The 25,632-nt window shown below is 37.1% G+C and overlaps 1 protein-coding gene across 2 annotated transcripts in view; it reads left to right on the top strand.

Annotated features, from left to right (window-relative positions):
* LOC115219879 (Kv channel-interacting protein 4) overlaps positions 1–25,632 on the top strand; it is a 448,057-nt gene that overhangs the window by 129,234 nt on the left and 293,191 nt on the right. Inside the window, exon 1 of one of the 2 annotated variants that reach the window (XM_036509693.1) lies at positions 20,663–20,732. The exons of the other annotated variant lie outside the window; for it this stretch is intronic. Within the exon in view, the coding sequence (XP_036365586.1) occupies positions 20,678–20,732 (55 nt within the window). The 5' untranslated portion in view covers positions 20,663–20,677. Of the gene's footprint in view, positions 1–20,662; positions 20,733–25,632 lie in introns of those variants that run through there. 2 annotated transcript variants of the gene reach the window in all.

Below are 25,632 nucleotides of genomic sequence, written 5' to 3'. Positions count from 1 at the left end.
ACTGAAACAAGTAAAAGAATAAAAAAATATCATTTAGACCATTCCATGTTAAATATCAAACTCATTAGTTTATTGGATGGATACTAATTTTGTAATATAATTTGGTTAGATAATTTTTTTAAATTATTAACACATTGATATCTTTATTTTCTGCTTGCAGAGTCTTTGATTAAAATATAGATCATCGTTTCAGCCATTTACAGTTAATTAGTGTGAATATTTTCAAACAATATATAACATTTCTGTTCAGGTATTATCATCAGTGGGTTATTATCGACTGATTTCATGAGAAAGGGGAAAATTAGCAGTCCTGAAGTTCAAATAAATGGAAATTATTATTGCAACCAAGAAAGAAAACAAAATGGCAAACCTAGATTTCTACAGAGCTAGTTGCTACCATGTGGTTCTCAGAAATGAGCTTCACTAATTAAATTTAGTTCTCAACTGCAATATAAAAACGTTTCTAAATACACAAATTGTCTGTGTTTGAAAACTTCCCTTACCCCTCAGCCATTAAACTGGCCATATTCGGCCATGACATTCTACCTGTTTTATGTTCAAACTGGTCAGATCTGGCCTCTTACACCAACCCTAGAATGTCATTCTAAAAATTTACAATCACATGTTTTCAGGTTCAGTCCCACTGCGTGGCACCTTGGGCAAGTGTCTTCTACTATATCCCCAGACCGACCAAGCCTTGTGAGTGGATTTGGTAGACGGAAACTGAAAGAAGCCCGTCATATACATGTATGAATATATATATATATGTGTTGTGTGTGTGTGTGTGTATGTATATGTTTGTGTGTCTGTGTTTGTACCCCTATATCGCTTGACAACGGATGATGGTGTGTTTACGTCTCCATCAGTTAGCAGTACGACAAGAGAGACTGATAGAATAAGTACTAGGCTTACAAAGAGTAAGTCCTGGGGTTGATTTGCTCGACTAAAGGCGGTGCTCCAGCATGGCCACAGTCAAATGACTGAAACAAGTAAAAGAATAAAAAAATATCATTTAGACCATTCCATGTTAAATATCAAACTCATTAGTTTATTGGATGGATACTAATTTTGTAATATAATTTGGTTAGATAATTTTTTTAAATTATTAACACATTGAATATCTTTATTTTCTGCTTGCAGAGTCTTTGATTAAAATATAGATCATCGTTTCAGCCATTTACAGTTAATTAGTGTGAATATTTTCAAACAATATATAACATTTCTGTTCAGGTATTATCATCAGTGGGTTATTATCGACTGATTTCATGAGAAAGGGGAAAATTAGCAGTCCTGAAGTTCAAATAAATGGAAATTATTATTGCAACCAAGAAAGAAAACAAAATGGCAAACCTAGATTTCTACAGAGCTAGTTGCTACCATGTGGTTCTCAGAAATGAGCTTCACTAATTAAATTTAGTTCTCAACTGCAATATAAAAACGTTTCTAAATACACAAATTGTCTGTGTTTGAAAACTTCCCTTACCCCTCAGCCATTAAACTGGCCATATTCGGCCATGACATTCTACCTGTTTTATGTTCAAACTGGTCAGATCTGGCCTCTTACACCAACCCTAGAATGTCATTCTAAAAATTTACAATCACATGTTTTCAGGTTCAGTCCCACTGCGTGGCACCTTGGGCAAGTGTCTTCTACTATATCCCCAGACCGACCAAAGCCTTGTGAGTGGATTTGGTAGACGGAAACTGAAAGAAGCCCGTCATATACATGTATGAATATATATGTGTGTTTGTGTGTCTGTGTTTGTCCCCCAACATCACTTGACAACCGATGCTGGTGTGTTTACATCCCCATAACTTAGCAGTTCGGCAAAAGAGACCGATAGACTCAGTACTAGGCTTACAAAGAATAAGCCCTGGGATCGATTTGCTTGACTAAAAGACATTGCTCCAGCATGGCCACAGTCAAATGACTGAAAGAGTAAAAGAGACATCATTGAAATCGCTAAGCTACATGGTAATACATGGCTAATTCAAAACAATATAAATACATGTTACATTTGACAGAGTTATTTGACCACTAAAGGGCTAAACCATTGCAAAAGGAATCGAGAAGGAATAAGTTGGACTTTGTCTTTCATCCTTTCGTGGTTCAGTACTGGGGTCAATGTAATTGACTTGTCCCTACCTCTGAAATTGCTGGCCTTGTGCCAAAAGTTGAAACCAGTATTATGTTAAGGTTAATTGTATTTGCCAAAGCTACAGAACATTATCAGGGATAGTATATGAATTGGTCATTTTTAAAATCCAAATGGTTGCAACGCTATAAATAGCAGCTAGATGTAAAAACTACTAAGTTTGTAATCATCATCGTTTAATGTCCACTTTCCATACTGACACGGGTCGGACGATTTGAATGAGGACTGGCGAACCAGATGGCTGTACAAGGCTCCAATCTGATCTGCCAGAGTTTCTACAGCTGGATGCGCTTCCTAACACCAACCACTCTGAGAGTGTAGTGGGTGCTTTTATGTGCCACCTGCACAGGAGCCAGTCCAGCGGCACTGGCAACGACCTTGCTCAAATATTTTTTCTGTGTCACTGGCACAAGTGCCAGTAAGGCAACGCTATATATATATATATATATATATATATATATATATATACGCACACACACAACAGGCTTCTTTCAGTTTCTGTCTACCAAATCCACTCACAAGGCTTTGGTCAGCCCGAGGCTATAGTAGAAGACACTTGCCCAAGGTACCACGCAGTGGGACTGAACCCGAAACCATGTGGCTGGTAAGCAAACTACTTACCACACAGCCACTCCTAACAATATGAATTACGTAAAGCATTAGGGCTATATAATATCCCAAGTAATTACTAACCTAAAAATAATTGTTAAATGCAGTTCATAATTATAGATCTGACGGAAAATAGATCAACAAGTTTTAAAATAAAAAATGAAAACAACTGCCCTTCCTTTAGTTCTAAATTTGCTGCTAGAACCATAATAATCAGTTATTCATGATTAAGAAAACTAAATATGTCTGAGAGGTGAGGTGGCAGAAACGTTAGCGTGCCGGGCGAAATGCTTAGTGGTATTTCGTCTGCCGCTACGTTCTGAGTTCAAATTCCGCCGAGATCCACTTTGCCTTTCATCCTTTCGGGGTCGATAAATTAAGTACCAGTTACGCACTAGGGTCAATGTAATCGACTTAATCCGTTTGTCTGTCCTTGTTTGTCCCCTCTGTGTTTAGCCCCTTGTGGGCAGTAAACAAATAGGTATTTCATCTGCCGCTACGTTCTGAGTTCAAATTCTGCTGAGGTCCACTTTGCCTTTCATCCTTTCGGGGTCGATAAATTAAGTACCAGTTATGCACTGGGGTCGATGTAATTGACTTAACCCCTTTGTCTGTCCTTGTTTGTCCCCTCTATGTTTAGCCCCTTGTGGGCAATAAAGAAATAAGAATGTTAATATACAGTCAACTTCATTGCTCTGACCATCTATTTCAAGAGTGTGTTCCACTATAACAATTAATGGTAAACTTCCAAAAATATGTGTAAATATATTAGGAAGTTTCGTTCATCCAACAACCACCCATTAAAATAGATCATCATTTTAACCATTTACAGTTAAATAGTATGAATATTTCAGTTCTATATTTCAGAGATGAAGAATTATGTACATTATTTACATTATTTACATTTGACAGATATTTTTCCTCATCTTGTTTGTTGTTAACACAACGTTTTGGCTGATATACCCGCCAGCCTTCATCAGGTCTCTTGGGAAAATTTCTAACCTGGGTTCTCATTCCTAAGGTATATGACATAGTGGTTAAGAGCGTGGGCTACTAACCCCAAGATTCCATTCCAGGCAGTGATCTGAATAATGAAAATAATAATAATAATAAAAACATCGTAAAATACCTTAGAAATGAGAACCCAGGTTTGAAATTTGCCCAAGACACCTGTTGAAGGCTGGAGGGTATATCAGCCAAAACATGTTAACAACAAACAAGATGAGGATTAATATCCATCAAATGTAAATAATGTAAATAAAGTATGAATATTTTTTAAAAATATATACCATATCTGTTCAAGTATTTTATTGGTTTAACCTAAGCTCTAATACCTTGGAACATTTGTCTGAATTATCTACATCAACAGACTCAACACACTTCATCCTCATCATCATTATCATCATTTAACGTTTGTTGTCCATGCAAACATGGGTTGGATGGTGTGACCTGAGCTGCCTCCATTCTGATTTGGTATGGTTTCTACAGCTGCATGCCCTTCCTAATACCATCTACTTTACAGAGTGTACTGGACAATTTTACATAATACTGCACAGACACTTTTACACAGCACCACACAGGTGCTTTTATGGATCACTGCACAGGTACTTTTACATGGCACTGCATGGGTGCTTTTACCTGGAACCACCATGAGTGCTTCACACAACCAGAAGGGTAGATTTCAACTCTTCTGTTGTGAGATACAGGTCTTCTTGAGTATGGCCAGGTGCCAGGTATCTTGATCCTTCATTATCTCACCTGAAAGGTTCAGTTTCCTGAGTCTGAATCTGCAACTTTCTGCAACGTGTTTCTTGCTCCTTTTTCTGTTCAATTCGTAACCAGAAATAAACTTTGAACTCCAAAAAATGCTTCTACCAAACATTATAATGTCAATAAGGTGACCCTGAAAATTAGTTTAGGAAATGATTGCCACAGTTATGTTTATATAAATATTTGATTTACTTATAATTAAAGCAGAGAATGAGAAATAGGTTGGAATAGAGTTGAAAATGTGTTGACAGAACATAAGGCCAGATTAAGATCTATACAGGCCCTAAGCACTTAAAAGGTTTTGGTGCCCTCAAGTAGATGTTAATGGTTCAAAATGTAAACAATTATAAACCATAAAATATGTTTTTATTTTTGAAAATGAAACAAAATTAACAGTAAGAGGGAAAATAATGTCTATTTTTGCATTATTCCATTTTATTTATATTTGAAAAGTTTTCTCCATTTTTTTTTTATTAATTGCGAAGTGTTTGAGGATATTGTTAAAATTAATTTTATGTAAAACTTCTGCTTCTATACTTAGAAGAGATAAGGCATTACGAATATTATATTAGCAAGTTTAACCCTTTTGCTACCATATTATTTTGAGATGCTCTGTGTTTCTTTCAGTTAATTTTAAATATAACAAAGGATTTAGTAAAATAATTTAGTTATCATTAAGCTAGTGTTAGGAACATAAATTGTGACTAAGGTTTGGTGGAAGATTTTAATTCAAAACTTATGAAAGCAAGACATTTGTACTCAGATCCAGAGCCGGTTTCAGCTGGGTTGGTTAAGGAAAGAGTTAAAGAGATTTCTTTTGTGCCACAGACCATTTTCATTTCTGTGGTGCCCCTGTTCCTTGATGCCCTGAGCATGTGCTTATTTTGTTTTATGTGTTAATCCAGTGCTGATAAAACATCTGGTGGATGCTGAAACTAAACCAGGAAACCATACTAGCTTCACCCAGTTGTCCACATACACCAAACTATTAACACTGGTACATAATGAGACTGGGTCGATGAATTTAGTTGTGTCATATTCCTCCAATGAAATATTTCCCTAACCTCATAACACTACCTTTTGAAACTGCAATTACATCTGCTCCAGTTATTTTGTTTGCTTTATTCATTTATTCCGTGTTTAATTTGCCAAAGTATTTTCAAATAACTGCAAGTAAAATGTGTCATCTATTGAATCGCAAAAATTCTCTTTGTTGCATGTCGTTAAACCAATGGAATCGAAAGTAAAAGAAAAAAAGAAAAAATAGTACACAGCCAGTCTTCACTGACAAGCAAGTATGGCTTGGTAGCATGTAACATGCTTTCACTAATTATTTTAGGTGCCTGTGTAGCCACATGCACACATTCTTGACTCCCTTGCTTTTGGTTGCAGCAGAGCATCAAAGATAGAGCATCTGGAGGGAAAGGATGCTGTCCCAGCACCCAGCTGGTACTAATAACAACTGAAATGAAATACATCTAATATGAAATAATATCCCTAACTCAGGGACATAATACCCCACCCCATCCAAGAATTGAACTCTTTATTATAATGAGCCAACTCCTAATCATTTAGCCATGAACTTGCATGAATAAATAGAATGAATAAATAGGATATTTATTTCAGTTCAATTTAAATAGCTATTGTCAATGATTACAATGAAAATGGTAGGAATTTTTACATTCTGAGCAATGATGCATATAAGATAACAAAGCTTGATGAGGTTTCATTGTTGATAGCAATGAGAACAAGTGTTTTGAACTCTAATATGTGTCAACAACCTGAACAAAGTATAAATTGAAAGGATTCACATATTTCATAATAGATACATTTGTGAATGAAGATGAACAGTCCTGAACTAAAAACCTCTGCATGTGATGATGATTCACAGAGGTTTTAGATAAAGAATGAAAAAGTAACATTTATAATTCAATTCCACAGTTAGTTCAGAAAGGCTAGATAGTAACATTATGAAGATACAATTGTGCATCAATGCATAATCTGAATCTTGTTTCAAATCTATATATATAAAGCTGAAGTTGTCTGTGTATGGCAGGTTTGGTAGCCTTCAACTAATTCTATCTCCTCCGAGACCCTGCGGCGCAAGTTCACCAAAATTGAGAGTATGATAGAAGAAGGCTTGCTCTTCATTCCGTAGAAGATAAAATTCAAATTGGACCATGTTAACACCAAAAATTATTTACATCAAATTGGTGATTTTTTTCTATGAAAATCCCTTTATTTTTTACGATTTTTTTACTGCTGTGTTGCCATTTTTCGGTGTATTTCAACCGGAAAAATGTTCACATAAAGAGAATAACAAGCTGCATAATGCAAAATTTTACTTTTCGAAAATTCCAATTCTAAACGGTCGAAATGAAAACAAACCTGAGCAACGCTGGGCATTACTGCTAGTAATTGTTATTTTCATATTTTTTCAATAAATATTTGATATACAGGGAAAAAACATTCACTAGCTCCAAATTAAATATGGTTGTAACGGTTTTGACATGTACAAAGACAAGTAACAATATTTTGGAAATATTCCATCTTTTTTACCATTTATCTTTTACTTGTTTCAGTCATTAGACTGCAGCCATGCTGGGGTACCGCCTTGAAGGATTTTAGTCAAATGAATTCACCCCAGTACTTAGTCTTTTTTAAAACCTGGTATTTAGTCAATTGTATATTGTGCCCAACTACTAAGTTACAGGGACATAAACACACCAACACTGGTTGTCAAGGGGGGTGGCAAACACAGACACAAAGGCACACACTCCTAGATATATATACATACATGTGTGCGTGTGAGTGAATATATTTCATCATCATCGTTTAACATCCGTTTTCCATGTTGACATGGGTTGGACGGTTTGACTGAGGTCTAGAAAGCCAGTAGGCTGCATGCATACACGCTAATATTCTGCATAAAGTCACAAATGATTGTAAATTTCTTCATCTGAAGTGGGTTGCATGAACTCTAATCAATGGGCTTTGAAGATCTATAGTTGTGTGTGTATGTGTGTGTGTGCATGCGTGCGTGCATGCATGTATGTACATGTGCACACACATACACACAAACATTATTTCTTTTTAATAAGCATAGGGTTCCTTTCATTTTAAAATGTAAATATTGTGTGTACAAATATAAATATTGTATACACTCATGATTTTATATTTAATATTCCATAATCATAGGGGTGGCGAGCTGGCAGCATCGTTAGCATGCTATGCAAAATGCACAGAGGTATTTTGTCTACCGTTATGTTCTGAGTTCAAATTCCACTGAGGTTGATTTTGCCTTTCATCCTTTCGGGGCCAATTCAATAAAATCGTGAGTGTACACAATATTAATAATTATACACACAATATTTATATTTTAAAATGAAAAGAACCCTATGCTTATTAGAGAGAAAAAATGTTTGTGTGTATGTGTGTGCACACACTGGGGTCGATGTAATCGACTTAATCCCTTCGTCTGTCCTCGTTTGGCCCCTCTATGTTTAGCTCCCTGTGGGCATTAAAGAAATGTATATTCCATAATCATCACTGAATTCTGAATTGATATTGGTACATAATTTTTGGTTAATTAGACACAAATGAATTAAATAATGAATGAGCTTTATGAAAGGGTACAATACAACATAGTTAACACGACCTGAATCTCAAACATCCTGACTAGTTGTCCATTGCTGAGACTTGTCTCTTAACATCAATATTGTATCATGCGAAAATTAATCAGCAATTTACTGTTACCTGACTTTGAAACCTGTATCAGTGTTAGAATATTTCTAATGCAGACAACCGAATGAAAAATAAACATTAAATATTTATTCCTTCTAACTAGGCAGAGGGCCAAACTTTTCACTGGGATTTACCAGGAAAAGAGAAGGAAAGAGATAGAATGTGAGTTGTGTGTGTGTGCGTGTGTGTGTGCGTGTGTGTGTTGATGTGACCCTCTCTATTTCAGAGAGGCACAAGCACCTACATGCACATATACACACACGGCAGTAACTTCCGCCTGCCGAATTCAATCACAAAGCTTCGGTCGGCTCGGGGCTATAGTGGAAGACACCTACCCAAAGTGTCACGCAGTGGGACTGAACCCGAAACCATATAGCTAGGAAGCAAGCTCCCTAACCACACAGCCATGCCCGCGCTATATTATTGATATGTATTTACTCTGCATTCCCCAACGCAAAAATTGTAGAAAAAAATGGTAAAGTTTTTTTGCTAATTTACTGCCGTTATTAAAAAATAAATTTCGTATTTTAAAAATCTCTTTAAAGTACATGGGAGAGAGCACATACAAAGTACGCACGAATGGGTGTTGAAAAGTTCCTGGCTTTGAGTAAAAGAAAATACTGGAGGATCAGATAATTATGGTTTTATTCAGATTCATACACCTATTGCTGGAGTCCTTCGGTTTTTCTAAGCACTGTAAAAGAACTCGTAAGGTTGGGCATCCAACAAGGCCTCTCTTGGTATTCTTAGAAGCAGGAACTTTTCAGCAACTTTACATATTTACTTCATTTTTCTGTAAGTACTCAAATAATTCTCATTAAATTTCAGCCGACATACACCAGGAATAGTATTTCTTCATTTTTATTTTGCCGACTCCTGCTTTTGTTTTCCTCTTTTTATTTTTGCGTTATTATAAGGATATTTTTTGTGAAAGCGTAATAAATATTAGAATATCGTGGACTCTGAATTTTACTATTTGCTTAACGATAAACAAGATATTGAACAAAGGGCAATAACTGTTATCAAATATTGCCTAGAGTTATTTCCCTGTATTCAGTTGTTTCCTATCTTGGTTCTGTTAGCGTCTTTTATTAGGCTTACCACGAGATGAACATGGATTTGAACAATTTTGAATACTTCTATTTCAAATCTACCTCTTCATATTTTATTATTAGTCTAATTAATGTTATAGAAGACCAAGCTAATATGATGAAAGACTCTTTTAAGGTTTGATGCTGGATATTTGTGTTTTATGAATAATTATCAAAGAATCTTGCAAACCAAATCCAAAAACGAAAAGTAATTATCAAGTATTTCATAAACTTCCAGTGTTAGATTCAATAATTTCAAAGTTAATGGGAAGGCAGTTCCCATGATTTCTCCCCAAAGGTACTGAATTTAGCAGGAACATCACTAGAGCAACCTTAATAATAAAAAGTTGTTCAGTGCAATTGCATCTTGTTCTTAATATGTCTGTAAACCATCATATACATACTTAAAGTGGTGAGCTGGCAAAATTATTATTGCATCAGATAAAATGCTTAGAGGCATTTTTCCTGGACGTTCAGAGTTCAAATGCTGCTGAGGTCGATTTCCCCTTTCATCCTTTCGGGGTCGATATAATAAGTACCAGCTGAGCATGGACTTGTGCCTTGGAGGGGAACTTTCTAGCTGCAACCCCATAGTCATTCATCATCAAAGGGGGTCTTTCCTCCTTTACTTTATATTTTGTATCTTATTTCTTTATTGCCCACAAGGGGCTAAACATAGAGGGGACAAACAAGGACAGACAAAGGGATTAAGTCGATTTAATTTATCGACCCCGAAATGATGAAAGGCGAAGTCGAACTCGACGGAATTTGAACTCAGAACGTAACAGCAGACGAAATACCGCTAAGCATTTCGCCCAGCATGCTAACGTTTCTGCCAGCTCACTGACTTTTTTGTATCTGTGTGTGTGTGTGTGTGAAAGCACATGGCTCAGTGGTTAGAGTGTCAGACTCATAACCATGAGGTAATGACTTCGATTCCTGGACCAGGCCATGTGTTGTATTCTTGAGCAAGACACTTTATTTCACATTGCTCCAGCTCACTCAGTTGTAGAAATGAGTTGTGACGTCACTGGTGCCAAGCTTTATTGACCTTTGCCTTTCCCTTGGATAACATTGGTGGCTGGTATGCATCGGTGAATGCTGGTCTTTCATAAACAACTTTGCCTGGACTTGTGCCTCGGAAGAGGGGGACTTTCTAGGTACAACCTCATGGTTATTCATGACTGAAGGGGGTCTTATACTTATTATATACTGTGAGTTATGGAATGAATCTGATATTTTGTGATTGTCCCCTACTTTCTTTTACTTGTTGGATCTGGAAGGAAGAACAGTGTCCATGGTATTTTCAGACTCCTCAAAGCTGCCTTTGCCTTTCATCATTTCAGGGTCAATAAATTAAGGACCAGTTACACACTGGGGTCGATGTAATCAACTTAATCCCTTTGTCTGTCCTTGTTTGTCCCCCCTATGCTGAGCCCCTTGTGGGCAATAAAGAAATATCTGATAACTGCAGAGAGATGTGAGCAAGAAGATTCCAGAGGGACAATATACAGGGGTGAAGGACTGGGAAGAGTGATTAGAGTAGGGCCTGGAGGGCGGGTTGGACATAATGTAGGTTATCCACAATGTTGAGATTAGAGGAGACAAGTGAGTTGGGAGTATTTGACTGCTGAGGAACAGACAGAATCCATAGTGTTGTGGTAGAAAAGGGAGAGAAAATAAGTAAAATGATGGTAAGCCAGAGGTTTGATGTAGTCTGGGATGTCTCTTTGTCAAAGAGTGAAAAAATCAGTCATCTTTCCTTTCCCTTAGAAAGGGTCAGTGCTAAAATGTCAGTTCCTTCTTCTCTCACCACATCATGCAAATTAAATCCAAATTAACCTCTCTTCAGACTCCACATTAGTATGGATGATACGTTTATAAGCTCCTTCATTCATTATTTTGCATATTATTATAATTGCCTTTGCACATCTTCTAATGCTAGAGATGTACTACAGTGTCAGCTGTTCTCTACCAGTGAACTAAGGTAACACCTCTTATTTTTCAAGCACCTTCCAGAGTATTCGAGCGGTTCCAAGCAGTGCTGTTTTCTGCAAGTGCTCCACCCTTATTGCAGCCCCTATTTGTTCCACCGTATTATTATTATTATTATTATTATTATTATTATTATTATTATTTACTTTTAATCTGCATGTTTGTTACAGTCACTTTCTGAGACACACCCAGATTCCCGGGGTGAGTAAAGGATAAGAGATGTTACAGTATGACTTGGGGTGGGGAAAGTAGCAAAATATGGGTTTAGTGATTGAGGTACTCAGCTCATGATAATAAGGTCATGAGTTCGATTTTCAGCAGTACATTGTGTCCTTGAGCAAGACACTTTATTTCACTTTATTTCCTGTCCACTCAGCTAGCAAAATTGTATAGGGCCAACCTTGTCACATTCCGTGTCACACAGAATCTCCCTGAGAACTACGTTAAGTGTACACACGTCTGTGGAGTGCTCAGCCACTTGTGTGTTAATTTCACGAGCAGGCTGCCCTGTTTGTCGGAACAACTGGAACCCTCGTCGTCGTAACCGACGGAGTACCAGTTTATATGTAACTAAGATAACATTAGTCATTGTGTCCCTCGTTTTCTACAATGGTAGTGTGTGATTTATGCCTTCATTAAACTACTTATATATAATAATGGTCACAAACGTGTAGAAATATCTGTTGATAGCTGCTATGCCAATAACCTGTGTATTTATCATTACGGGAGTAGCAATACAGTTTCTTTTTTATTTTTTTATACTTTTGTTTGTTTCAGTCATTTGACTGTGGCCATGCTGGAGCACCACCTTTTAGTCGAACAAATCGACCCCAGTACTTATTCTTTGTAAGCCTAGTACTTATTCTATCGGTCTGTTTTGCCGAACTGCTAAGTTACGGGACATGAACACACCAACATCAGTTGTCAAGCGATGTTGCGGGAACAAACACACAAACGCACACGCACACACACACACACACACCACACACACACACATATATATATATATTATATATATATATACGACGGGTTTCTTCAGGCTTTGGTCGGCCCGAGGCTATAGTTGAAGACACCTGCCCAAGGTGCCACGCAGTGGGACTGAACCCAGAACCATGTGGTTAGTAAGCAAGCTACTTACCACACAGCCACTCCTGTGCCTATATAAATATATGAGGAGACATTTTATGTATTTAGTTTCGCAGTGAAATTAGGTCCCACAACAGCTTTTTTCGATAACACTTTTTAAAAATTGCTGCAGAAGATTATGCATTAAAATATAAGCAAATATGTGCCTGGACACAATTCATTTTCTTTATCAAATGAACAATTAAGAGACAAGATATATTCCGCATTCGCCTTTCAAGTTCGGCTGTAAGGTAAAGGGAGATAACTCTAAATTGACTATCAGTTGTAAAGTAGACTAAATGTATAGAAACGTTCTATATGGATCCGAAAGTTGTCCAACTTGAAGCGGAGTGTGTGTGTGTGAGACAGAGAGAGATGTTGAAAGGCAATAATGTTAGTTAGGTTGATTCCTTTATATCTTCCTTCGGTACTACTTAAGAGTGGTCCCGGTGCGCGTACTCGCGCATCCGCGCTAGCTAGTCGTGACTAGTCGATCCTCACTTTGTGTTTTTGTTTTATTTACCTTACTAGGTAGTCATTGTAGGATCGACTATTTCCGACTAACTAGCGCGGACGCCCGAGCACGCGAGTGCGCGCACCGGGACTACTCTTCTTAAGTAGTACCTCTTCCTTCTTTAAATCTCTTTAATAATGAAATTAGATTTCTGAAAATAAATAATTCTATTCAACTGTACGTGTGTGCGCCCATGTGCTCCATTGTAATTCTGTGGCCAATTTCGACAAAATGAGAAGGAAAATACTGAAATACACAGAACGAAAGTGTACTTCTTTCGAATTTACTTATCCTGTCTTGAATGTTTTCGTGTCTGTAAACACTTCGTTTTTCCTGATATCATTCAAAAGCAAGAACGTATCTAACGAACACGAGCCAAGAAAGTTGATTGACAAGTGCTTGTTGCTAATATATCAAACAATAGTAACTTGTGATTCCACAAGAATTATGTCCCATTTTTCCTAAGGTAGACTTAGTTAATCAACAGAAATCAATAAATACAAGTCAAATTTCTTGTATTTATTTTGATTCAATCCTTAGAAGAAACCACTAAAACAGTATATAATACGCTATATATTTATACAGTTCTATATTTTACCCATTTACAGTTAAATAGTATGAATATTTCAGTTCTATATTTAAGAGAAGAGGAATTATGTACATTATTTACATTATTTACATTTGACGGATATTTGTCCTCATCTTGTTTGTTGGTAACACAGTGTTTCAGCTGATACACCCTCCAGCCTTCATCAGGTGTCTTGAGGAAATTTCGAATCTGGGTTCTCATTCTTGAGGTATTTTTCGATAGAAACTTTAGCACGCCGCGCGAAATGCATAGCCGTATTTCATCTGCCGTTACGTTCTGAGTTCAAATTCCGCCAAGGTTGACTGTGCCTTTCATCCTTTCAGGGTCGATAAATTAAAGTACCAGTTACGCACTGGGGTCGATGTAATCAACTTAATACCTTTGTCTGTCCCCTCTATGTTTAGCCCCTTGTGGGTAATAAAGAAATGTATTATCATCATCATTATTATTGTTGTTGTTCAGGTCACTGCTTGAAATCGAACTCGGAATCTTGAGGTTAGTAGCCCGCGCTCTTAACCACTACACCATATGCCCGTGGGCATAATGTAAATAATGTACTCTCTTTTTTACTCTTTTACTTGTTTCGGTCATTTGACTGCGGCCATGCTGGAGCACCACCTTTTTTTAATCGAGCAACTCAACTCCGGGACTTATTCTTTTGTAAGCCCAGTACTTATTCTATCGGTCTCTTTTGCCGAACCGCTAAGTTACGGGGACATAAACACACCAGCATCGGTTGTCAAGCAATGCTAGGGGGACAAACACAGACGCACAAACAAACCCACGCATATATATATACATATATACGACGGGATTCTTTCAGTTTCCGTCTACCAAATCCACTCACAAGGCTTTGGTCGGCCCGAGGCTATAGTAGAAGACACTTGCCCAAGGTGCTACGCAGTGGGACTGAACCCGGAACCATGTGGTTGGTTAGCAAGCTACTTACCACACAGCCACTCCTGCGCCCTATATATCTGCGTACTATATATCTACTTTCTAAACTATGCTTTACTATACAAGTTACACACATTTGCAATACAGCATTACTGTAGGAAGCTTGATCCAATATTATCTCATTTATTAAAGCTAGCATCGTTTCTGATTTAATAAGCTTCTTCTTTCCAAGGTCCCATTGATCTCTCTCTCTCTCAACTACTGGTATGTTTGTTGACCAACACATGGCACTTCTTTATCTTGCGTGTATTATCCATTAAAATTACGTGTTTTTCTCAATATAGGTGTCTCTTCTACATGCAACAATTTATACATTGGAGGATTAGTGTTGTATTCGTTTTGTTTTGTTTTTTAACTCACTTGTTCTCAACTATTCTGAAATGTAACATTACACAGCAGACTGATCATTCTCAGCTCATCCATTTCCTAACATGTGGCAGTTCTTACAACCAGCTTATATCTGTCTGAATGTCTGCCTGAATGTCTGTCTGTCTGTCTGTCTGTCTGTATGTATGTATGTAAGCATGGATGGGTGGATGGATGGATGCATGCATGCATGCATGCAGTGAGCTGGCAGAAACGTTAGCACACCGGGTGAAATGCTTAGTGGTATTTCGTCAGCCGCTATGATCTGAGTTCAAATTCTGCCAAGGTCGACTTTGCCTTTCATCCTTTCAGGGCCAATTAAATAAGTACCAGTTACGCTCTGGGGTCGATATAATCGACTTAATCCGTTTGTCTGTCCTGGTTTGTCCCCTCTGTGTGTAGCCCCTTGTGGGCAGTAAAGAAATAAGGTAGATAGATAGATAGATAGATAGATAGATAGATAGATAGATAGATAGATAGATAGATAGATAGATAGATAGATAGACAGACACAGATACACACACACACACACGTGTGTGTGTATGTATTGTGACACCTGTGGTAAATAACAAATGAAGGTTACACAATTTCTTTTTGAACAACAGATGATTTGTTTATAGTAATCAAATGTTGGTGTTGTGCAATTAGCTCACTTCCTCCATTAAATTAACATTGTCTCTACTGGTGCATAGTGTGCCACATGTCAGATGTCACAGTGATCAGGTAGCAACTTAAAATGAAGTGCTTTGCTCAAAAGCACAACACATCACCTGGTCCAGGAATTGAAACGAAGATCTTGTGATCATGAATTCAACATCCTAACCACTAGGCCATGCACATTAACAACATGTGTGTGTGTGTAAGAGAGAGAGAGAGAGAGAGAGAGCAGGGAGTTGTCAGCATTATTCTGTAATGTGCATATTCCATGTTGGTATGAATTAAATGGTTCAACAAGATCCAACAGGATCCAGAGGTCTGCATTAAGCTCCAAGGTTTGCTTTGGCATGCTTTCTATGGCTCTGTGCTCTTCCTATATTGGGTTGTTGTCATTGTTAAGCAACAAGCCGGGGTAAGGGTGATTAGGTGATGGTCTAGGGCTTAGGGGTGGGAGACCCCAGCCCTTGGAAAAAAAAAAAACTTTGGTCGTCTTGTTGTAGTCGAGGGCTCTTCGTTGACACCCGACACCACTGGGAAGTGGCCCTCGAAGTCACTGGAAATGGAGATCTCCAGGTCCAAATTCTTGAACGGCATGTGTATTGGGTGCATTTTTGTGGCGTCAACACCAGTGAAGTCACCGTGTAATTCACAAGAAAAAACCCTTTGTCAGAGTTGAGGTTCAGTATTGAGGGAGATGGCTTTGCACCTAATATTGAGGGGCTACAGTCACGTAGAGGGATAGACACAGGTGTCATGTAGAGCAGTGGCCTCCATCCCCTCTTTATACCACGGACCAGTTTCATGCCAGACAATCTTTCCATGGACTGGTTGTGGCACATATGTGTAATTTAAGTGCATTTTGATAAAAAGAGCAATGACAAAAGAAAAAGAACAATTTATTAAAGGGAAGAAAAAGTGTATAATCTTTTGATTCTCATTTCTGTGCTCCAGCCTGGCCACACACTTGTGTACTTAGTTTCCCTGAATCAATATCAACTCACCATAATGCAGAATCAGTAGGGGCCCTGAGTTTGTTTCCCTGCAACTAGACAGCCCCATCTGGGAGTGATGAGAGACAATGACATGTGAAGTGTGTTCCTTATGTCTAGTCTAGTTCGTAATTTTGTTTTGGTTGTTGTCACTGCAGAAAACCCCACTTATTTCTTTGTGGCCTGATAGCAAATGATCCACAGGCTGGTACCAGTTTATAGCCTGGTGGTTGGGGACCTCTGATGTAGAGGAGATACATTATTATACCCACAGGAAAGAGAGTAAAGGATGGTGGAGATGAAGTCGTTTTTAATTACTATCAAGTAATTTTTTTCATCGTTATATCTTTGCCAGTGGCAATTATTGGAACAATTCAGGAAATTAATTTTTTTCTTTTTATTAATTGCAGTTAAATTAAAAATGAAATTCTTATTTGAATGGATCATCAAACTTCCATTTGATTTCATACCCAAATATTTTTTTGGCAAGACTGAATGTTTTTTTTTACTATTCTGTCATCAAAATCTGGAAAGAAAATGTTAAATCTTGCAAATGTTTATTGTTTTGGGGGCAGTTTTACCACTAGGTCCCAGGTGTGGATGTGGGTTAAGGAGTTTGCTTCCCAGCCACACAGTTCTGTGTTCAGTCCCACTGCATGGCATCTTGAACAAGTATCTTCTACTATAGCTCCAGACCGGCTAAAGCCTTGTGAGTCGATTTAGCAGACGGAAACTGAAAGGAACCTTTCATGTGTGTGTGTGTGTGTGTGATTACTTAGTGCTTCAGTAAGGCAGAAGATTCACCAGAATAGTTACCAGGCTTCAAAAAAAAAAAAAAAGTGGCTGTGTGGTAAGTAGCTTGTTTACACACCACATGGTTCCGGGTTCAGTCCCACTGCATGGAACCTTGGGCAAGTGTCTTCTACTATAGCCTCGGGCCAACCAAAGCCTTGTGAGTGGATTTGGTAGACGGAAAATGAAAGAAGCCCGTCGTATATATGTATATATATGTATATGCGTGTATGTTTGTGTGTCTGTGTTTGTCCCCCTAGCATTGCTTGACAACCGATGCTGGTGTGTTTATGTCCCCGTTACTTAGCGGTTCGGCAAAAGAGACCGATAGAATAAGTACTGGGCTTACAAAAGAATAAGTCATGGGGTCGAGTTGCTCGATTAAAGGCGGTGCTCCAGCATGGCCACAGTCAAATGACTGAAACAAGTAAAAGAATAAAGAAAAGTGCTGTGGTTGATTCATTTGACTAAAATTCTTCAAGATGGTACCCCAGCATGGCCACGGCCTAATGACTGAAACAAGTAAAAACTAAATTATATTTTCCATCTCAGCTAGTGTGCAGCAGTCAACAAACTAAAAATTTATTGGATAAAAACAAGCTTAGGGATTTGAAGCTTGTTTTCTTGCATTGTCCAATAATATATTTTCAGATACTAAATCAATATTGATATTGGCCTTCACGTCCACCCTCATGTCCAGACCATCAGCCTTGGGCTATAGCCACAGTTAGCAAATACCACCTACAGATAGTATTAATATTAGCATACTTTGTAATTGAATAATCTCAAACAGGATTAAGTCTGTAGCAGCAGTATTTTATTTTAAGCATTAATTTTAGATCACCTTTATAGCTGTACATAGTGAACTTTCTTCTGTTATATACATAGATACATACATACATACACGTGTGTGTATGTATGTATGTATATATATATATATATATATATATGTGTGTGTGTGTGTGTATGTATGTATATATATATATCAGAGTAAGCACATAAATGTAGTATTTATTCTATTGGTTTCTCTTGCTGAACCGCTAAGTTACGGGGACATAAACACACCAGCATCAGTTGTCAAGCAATGTTGGGAGGACAAACAAAGACACACAAACATATACACACACATATACATATATATATATATATATATATACATATGATGGGCTTCTTTCAGTTTCTGTCTAACAAATCCACTCACAAGGCTTTGGTTGGCCCAAGGCTATAGTAGAAGACACTTGCCCAAGGTGCCACACAATGATATATATATAATATATATATATATTACAGCTGTAATAATGTCAGAGAGAGAGAGACACTGCTCATTCCAGTTTCGCATATTCATCTAATAATGATATTGGCCTCCATATCTACCATCTTGTTCAGAAAACCAGTTTGTGGTAATATGTTTTAGCCAAATTTAGCATATGCCACCTGGGGACAATGGATGTGTTGCTTTTCAAAACGTCAATAATTGAATAATTTCAAACAGAAATGTCATTTGTCACTGGTGCAGCATGAATTAGAAGTTAATTCTATTAGCTTCTTATTCATGTATACTTTAGAATTTGATTATGTTCACCATGTTGTATAGATTATAAGTTTTCATCTTGTTTAAGTAACTCTTAAGTGAAGAAATTTTCTAAGATAAATGGTATTGTGTTTGCAGTAATCCATTTACATTACAAGAAAGATGGTGATTTGACAGAAGCATTAACATCCTGAGTAAAAAGCTTAGCAACATTACATCCATGTTATGAGTTCAAATCCCACCAAGGCCAACATCCCTTTTGAGGATTGATAAAATAGGTACCAGTTGAGTACTGGGGTCAGTGTAATCAACTTAATCCATTCCTTAAAATTTCTGGCCTTGTGCCAAAATTTGACCAATATACACTGCGAGTATACTGTCTCTGATTTTTGCTCATGGATTAGTAATTTTATTCTGTTGTGTCTGAGGAGAGTCATTTTCTTTTAGTGCCTCATAATTTAACACACTCACCGGTAAAATTTCCACTTTTTTCTAATTTTTATTTTCCTAAAATTTTTGTTGCATCTTGCAACCTTTTCAATAGTCTTGAGTCAAGACTAGGAAAATAAAAATAAGAAAACAGGGGAAATTTTACCGGTGAGTGTGTTAAATTATAAGGCACAAAAAGAAAATGACTCTCTCCAGACACAACAGACTATGCTTCAACACGCGAAATCATATAAAGAATCTTGCAAACCAAATCCCAAAACAAAATTAGTAATTTTATTTTCATTGATATCAATAAAATTTTTAGGAAATGCACCAATGCCAAAGCTCATTACCCCTTTCTTAAAAATTGAAGCTTTATTATCTAAAATTTCATTTTTAATCAAGAACTTGGAATATTATCAAACAACCTATTAAACAAACTTAACAAACCAAATGAAGATATTCATGTGAATTATCTTCGATCTAGTCTATATTGATCAAGCTAATTACACAACAGTACTACATCTTATCACTAGCATTTACAACTAATAAGATAAGGCGGTTGATGCACCCAAGTAACAAAGAGTAAAGTAAACATATTAGTGAGTTTAATGCAAGCATTCTTTATATCTCTTATTCTTTATCTCTGTAAGATAATGCAGCCTTTCTATGTTCTTAACTTTCTATAATCTCTCATAATCCAGTGATATTTTTTTTTTTTTTTTTCTAATCATTATATTTGATAAGTTGTCATCTTTGATAGGATTATAAAAAAAGGATGTCAATCATTTTTTAAATATTTGATCTTTGTATTGTATTGAAAACTATCAAAATTTTGCTAGATTTATTAACAGAAAAATCACTTATTTTTCATATGGCCATTCGTTAATTTTTCTGTTAATAAATATTTAAATTGTATAGGATGACAGATAAAGTAAAAGAAGTTGTTTATTAAAAAAACAAAGATGCTTAGCAAATAGGCTTTACCTATCAAAATATTATGATAATCCATTACAGATTATAGATATAGAGAGCTTAATATATATTTTTTCTCTCGCCAATTTTGTGGTTAGATGGCTTTGGGTCACTTTAAACATACACTGGACGGCTATTTGTTACAGAATGAAACTTTGGTTTTGCTTTTAAAATTTTCATTGCTCAAATATATTTAAAGGAGATTCTAAGAAAAAGGAAAAGAAAAGAAATGATATATTTTTCAATGCTTGAAATTAACTGACCGGAATCTGTTGCATCAGCTTAAATCTTAGATTTCAGCCGAAGCCGTTTTTTTTGCAAAACTCTGCTGGATTATATGAAGGAATTTACCTAAAATATTTGCTTTAGCTAAATCTCACTTTTGATAATGCATGCCAATGTTCAAGCCCAAGTAGCAGCAACAGCTAGTGGCAAAATCTCTGGTAAGAAGACTTGCATCTCCCTATATTCACCATTCCACAATTCATTCTGAAACTAATATCATCACCACCAACATCACCACCATTACTGTACTTACATTCACATTTTCTTTTTCTGTGTTCACATGGGTTCTTAATTACTCTATAAATACTTCAAATTGACTGTATGTTTACCTAATTATTTCTTTTTATTAACTAATTAGATTTTCCACTAACTGTTTGATATGCTAATATATTTCTTAACTGGATTTTTCTGTTTTAATTAAATACTCCGGATTAGTTCTTAACTATTAATTATAGAACAGCGCACTTTACTAGGTAATCAACAATTTGTTTGTTGTTGTGGTTGTTGTTGCTGCTTTTTGTTATTATTGAGCAGCAGAATTATTTGAGAAACAGAACAAATACCACACAGTATTTGTTCTGGCACTTTACATACTGAGTTCAATCTATGCCAGAGTCGACTCTGTGTTTCATCCCCTCCAGGGTCAATAAATGTGTTGGGATCAGTATAGGCATATGATACCCATCCACTTCTCAAAACTGCTGGCCTTGTGCCAAAAGTAGAAAGGATTATTATTATTATGATTATTATTATTATGTTGTTGTTGTTGTTGTTGTTGTCAGCATTGTCGTCACTGTCATCGTTGCTGCTGCTGCTGTTGCTAGCAGTTCCAAGTCTCACCCAGTGACCTCAAGTAAAAACAAGCCGTTTGTTTTAATGTGAATATTATACATTGCATGGAAAGGAGTCCCAATTCTGAGAATCAATATTTTGTCAAAAGTTTGTTTTAATAGTTCTGATCTTGAAAGAGTTTAAAAACTGAGATATTCTCAAACTGATAGTATTTTTTTCTTAGAACGTAGACTCTACTCATGAGAACAGTTTGTTTGTACTTCTGAGCCTTTTGGGTTTCTTAGTATTTAACTACAAGGTTTAAGTGTACCAGTAACACTAACAGCTAAACATATAACAACCTCTCCTCTTCATTAACCTTACTGTGGCACAAAGAAACAATAGTGAAATTGATGAAATACACACAGCTTGGTGACAAAATTCAAACAAAAAGAGATGGGTTTTGAGAAGCTCATCCTTAAGACTCCAAAAGATATAATTCTGAGGAAAATATCATGAGATGTTGGAATATTGCAAAAATAACTGCCAAGCAACATTTGAAGGGGTTTTTTAAGGACCCCTTCCCGCTTCTTACACTTTCTTTTGAACCCAAATGAGTGGCTTCTCTCACTTTTTCTCCATCCACTGTGGTCATATTTGGGGTTAGCTCTGTAAATGCACATGGCCTGGGTAGGTCAGAAAGCAAAGTGACTTACTTATCAATCTCAGGTCCCTAGATTTGGATATGGTGGTGGCTATCAGTGAAGCCCAACCACTTTGAGAATCGTTTCTTCTCAATGGCTATGAGATGCAATGCTTTTTATTTTCTAGATGCAAACTGGGTTGGTCGACTGACTGGGGACAAAACCACGATGTAGTGGATGACCTAAAGTTTTAAATAAAATCCAGCATCATAGTCTGACAATCTTTGTGGAGCATCAAAAAATAAATCTGTACTTTAGTTTGAAAACAAAAATGTCAATTAGGATTAAGTTAATCCTGTTAGTAGATGTAATGGCTCCTTCACTAATTGTAAAATTCTTGTCTGGCTGTATTAAAATGTAGGTCGCCTACACTAATTTGATGAAGTTTCATAATCAGAATACACAGAGGTCAAGTAAAGACATCTTTTATAAATGCTGTCCAAATTCTGTTTGCATACTTTGCAGTAGAAGTGCCAAATTGCCAAAAAGGTGGCGAGCTGGCTGAAACGTTAGCATGCCGGGCAAAATGCTTAGCGATATTTCATCTGCCATTACGTTCTGAGTTCAAATTCCGCCGAGGTCGACTTTGCCTTTCATCCTTTCAGGGTCGATTAAATAAGTACCAGTTACACACTGGGGTCGATGTAATCGACTTAATCTGTTTGTCTGTCCTTATTTGTCCCCTCTGTGTGTAGCCTCTTGTGGGTAGTAAAGAAATAAGAAATGTTAGCACTCCTGGTGAAATGCTTAGCAGTATTTCGTCTGCCGTTACGTTCTGAGTTCAAATTCCGCCGAGGTCGACTTTGCCTTTCATTCTTTCGGGGTCGATTAATAAAGTACCAGTTATGCACTGGGGTCAATGTAATTGACTTAATCTCCTCTATGTTTAGCCCCTTGTGGGCAATAAAGAAATAACAATTGCCAAATTATCAATCAGTGTCAGACAAAATATCTTGTAGTATTTCTTTTAGCAATTCTCAATTCAAATACCATCAAGGACGACTTTGCCTTTCATTTGTCTGTGTTTGTTACAATAAAATACCAGTCAAATAATAAAACTGATGATTCCAACTTCTTGTCACCCCTCAAAACTGCTGGCCTCTTGGAAACAATTATATCTGTTTGTGTGTACTAGTTTCTTTCATATGTGTGTTTATGTTCAGTTATGTGTATGTAGGTGTATACTCTTTCACAAATTACAGTCTGAAGGTTGTGGTTCTGCAGGGATAATGCTTGTACTAACATTTATTTCTTTATTGCCCACAGGGGTGGAAGGGATTAAATTTTAGAGGGGACAAACAAGGACAGACAAAGAGATTAAGTCAATTACATTGACCTCAGTGTGTAACTGGTACCTATTTAATCGACCCCGAAAGGATGAAAGGCAAAGTCAACCTCAGTGGAATTTGAGCTCAGAACAAAACGGCAGATGAAATACTGCTAAGCATTTCGCCCAGTGTGCTAACGATTCTTATTTCTTTATTGCCCACAAGGGGCTAAACATAGAGGGGACAAACAAGGACAGACGAAAGGATTAAGTCGATTACATCGATCCCAATGCGTAACTGGTACTTAATTTATCGACCCTGAAAGGATGAAAGGCAAAGTCGACCTCGGCGGAATTTGAACTCTGAACATAACGGTAGACGAAATACGACTACGCATTTCGCCTGGCATGCTAACGTTTCTGCCAGCTCGGTGCCCTTACTTGTGCTAATATTGCTGTTACTGTAGTCCTCTTTCTGTCATTGATTTTCGGTGAATGAGGTAGTTTGATACTACTACTTTCATTTGCAATTCTTGTCATGCTATTGGTTCAGCTGGGATTTCAAACAGGAGAATATCCAAGACCTCTTTTGATTTTTATTAATACATTCACATCCACTCCATTTACATTTCTCAAGTTTTTTGGTTAGATATTAAAAAGCAGTGAGCCTTTGAACTGTAAGCCTTTTGATGAGTCAGGTGGGATCTTTGAAACCACACATTGGTAACCATTTCACTGATTGTTATAACTCTCATTACTAAAATTTAGTGTTAACCCTTCAAGGATCTTCCATAGACATGGCTGTGAGGTAAGAAGTTTGCTTCCCAACCACGTTGTTCTGAGTTCAGTCCCACAGCATGGCATCTTCGGTAAGTGTCTTCTCTCGTGAGTCGATTTGGAAGATGGAAACTGCAAAAGCCCATTGTATATGTGTGTGTATTTATGCCATTGTATATGCGTGTGTTTATGGCCCTGTAACTTAGTGGTTTGGCAAAATAGACTAAAGGAATTAGAGCCAGGCTTTAAAGAGATGCACTAGGAGGTGGAGCCCCAGCATGGCTGCAGACAAATGACTGAAACAAAAGATAAAAGGTATCTGGCAGCTAGTGAGAATGACTGCCTATATAACTGAGTGCATGACCACAACAAGGCCACTACAAAAAGCAAGGGCTCCCAGTATAGCTCCCTGAAGCACTCCACTCAATCTTGTTTCATTTCAGAGAGAGAGAGAGAGTATCAAGAGCTGCATCTGCCAGACTTCTGCCCCTCAAAATGTCCTGCAACCGCTCTCCTAGTTCTCCAAATATACTGATACCTATTTCTTTATTACCCTCAAGGGGCTAAGCATAGAGGGGACAAACAAGGACAGACATAGGTATTAAGTCGATTACATCGACCCCAGTGCGTAACTGGTACTTAATTTATCGACCCCGAAAGGATGAAAGGCAAAGTCAACCTCGGCGGAATTTGAACTCACAATGCAACGACAGACGAAATATGGCTACGCATTTCGCCCGGCATGCTAACGTTTCTGCCATATCTTTTGATCTCATTCTATGATTAATTCCATTGCAAAAATCAAGATATACCACAACCTTATTTGAATGGTTGAGTAACAGTTTCATCTCCCAGTTGTGATGCTGTAGTTACCAAGTTACCAGTTACCAAGTTATTGTCTTAGAACATAACCAGATTCCATTTGATAATTCATTCCATGACTTTGCCGGTATCTGAAATTAGAAAGATAGGTTTGTAAATTTTTAGAGGCTCTTTTGCTTCCTCCTTTATGAATATGCCTTCCCTCAACTTTTAGGGGTATTTCCCACTTGCCAGGAAGCTTTAGAAAAGTACCTGAAGTAGTTTAGCTAAAGCCTGATGATAGGTTTTTAACCCTTTAGCATTTAAACTGGTCAAATCCAGCCTAAATATTCTTCATGTTTTACATTCAAACTGGCCATATCAAACCTCTCACACCCAACTTATGCTGACATGCTCAAAATAAACAATCACATCATTTAAACCACTAAGATACAAGATAATGCATGATTAATTCAAAACAATTTGATTAAAAAAATATTATATTTGGCAGGCTAATCTGAAGGCTAAAGAGTTAAGAGAACTACTTGGGTGCCCATTGAGGCCTGAGACCAAGTTTAAATTCAATTAATCTATGACTGATATTACATTTTCCTTCTTTATATCATTCAACGTAATGGTTGCCACTTCCCTATGTGTCAAAAGCTACATCTGGTTGATTTATCTCTATGTGTTCTAGAGTCAAAGTTAAAACACTTTAAAAAGCTTTTTCAGTATTTC

The sequence above is a fragment of the Octopus sinensis genome, linkage group LG15 (assembly GCF_006345805.1).
Source record: "Octopus sinensis linkage group LG15, ASM634580v1, whole genome shotgun sequence".
In the NCBI taxonomy this organism is placed as follows: domain Eukaryota; kingdom Metazoa; phylum Mollusca; class Cephalopoda; order Octopoda; family Octopodidae; genus Octopus; species Octopus sinensis.
The sequence above is the reverse complement of the archived record's forward strand: the minus strand, read 5'-3'. Positions and strand labels throughout refer to the sequence as shown.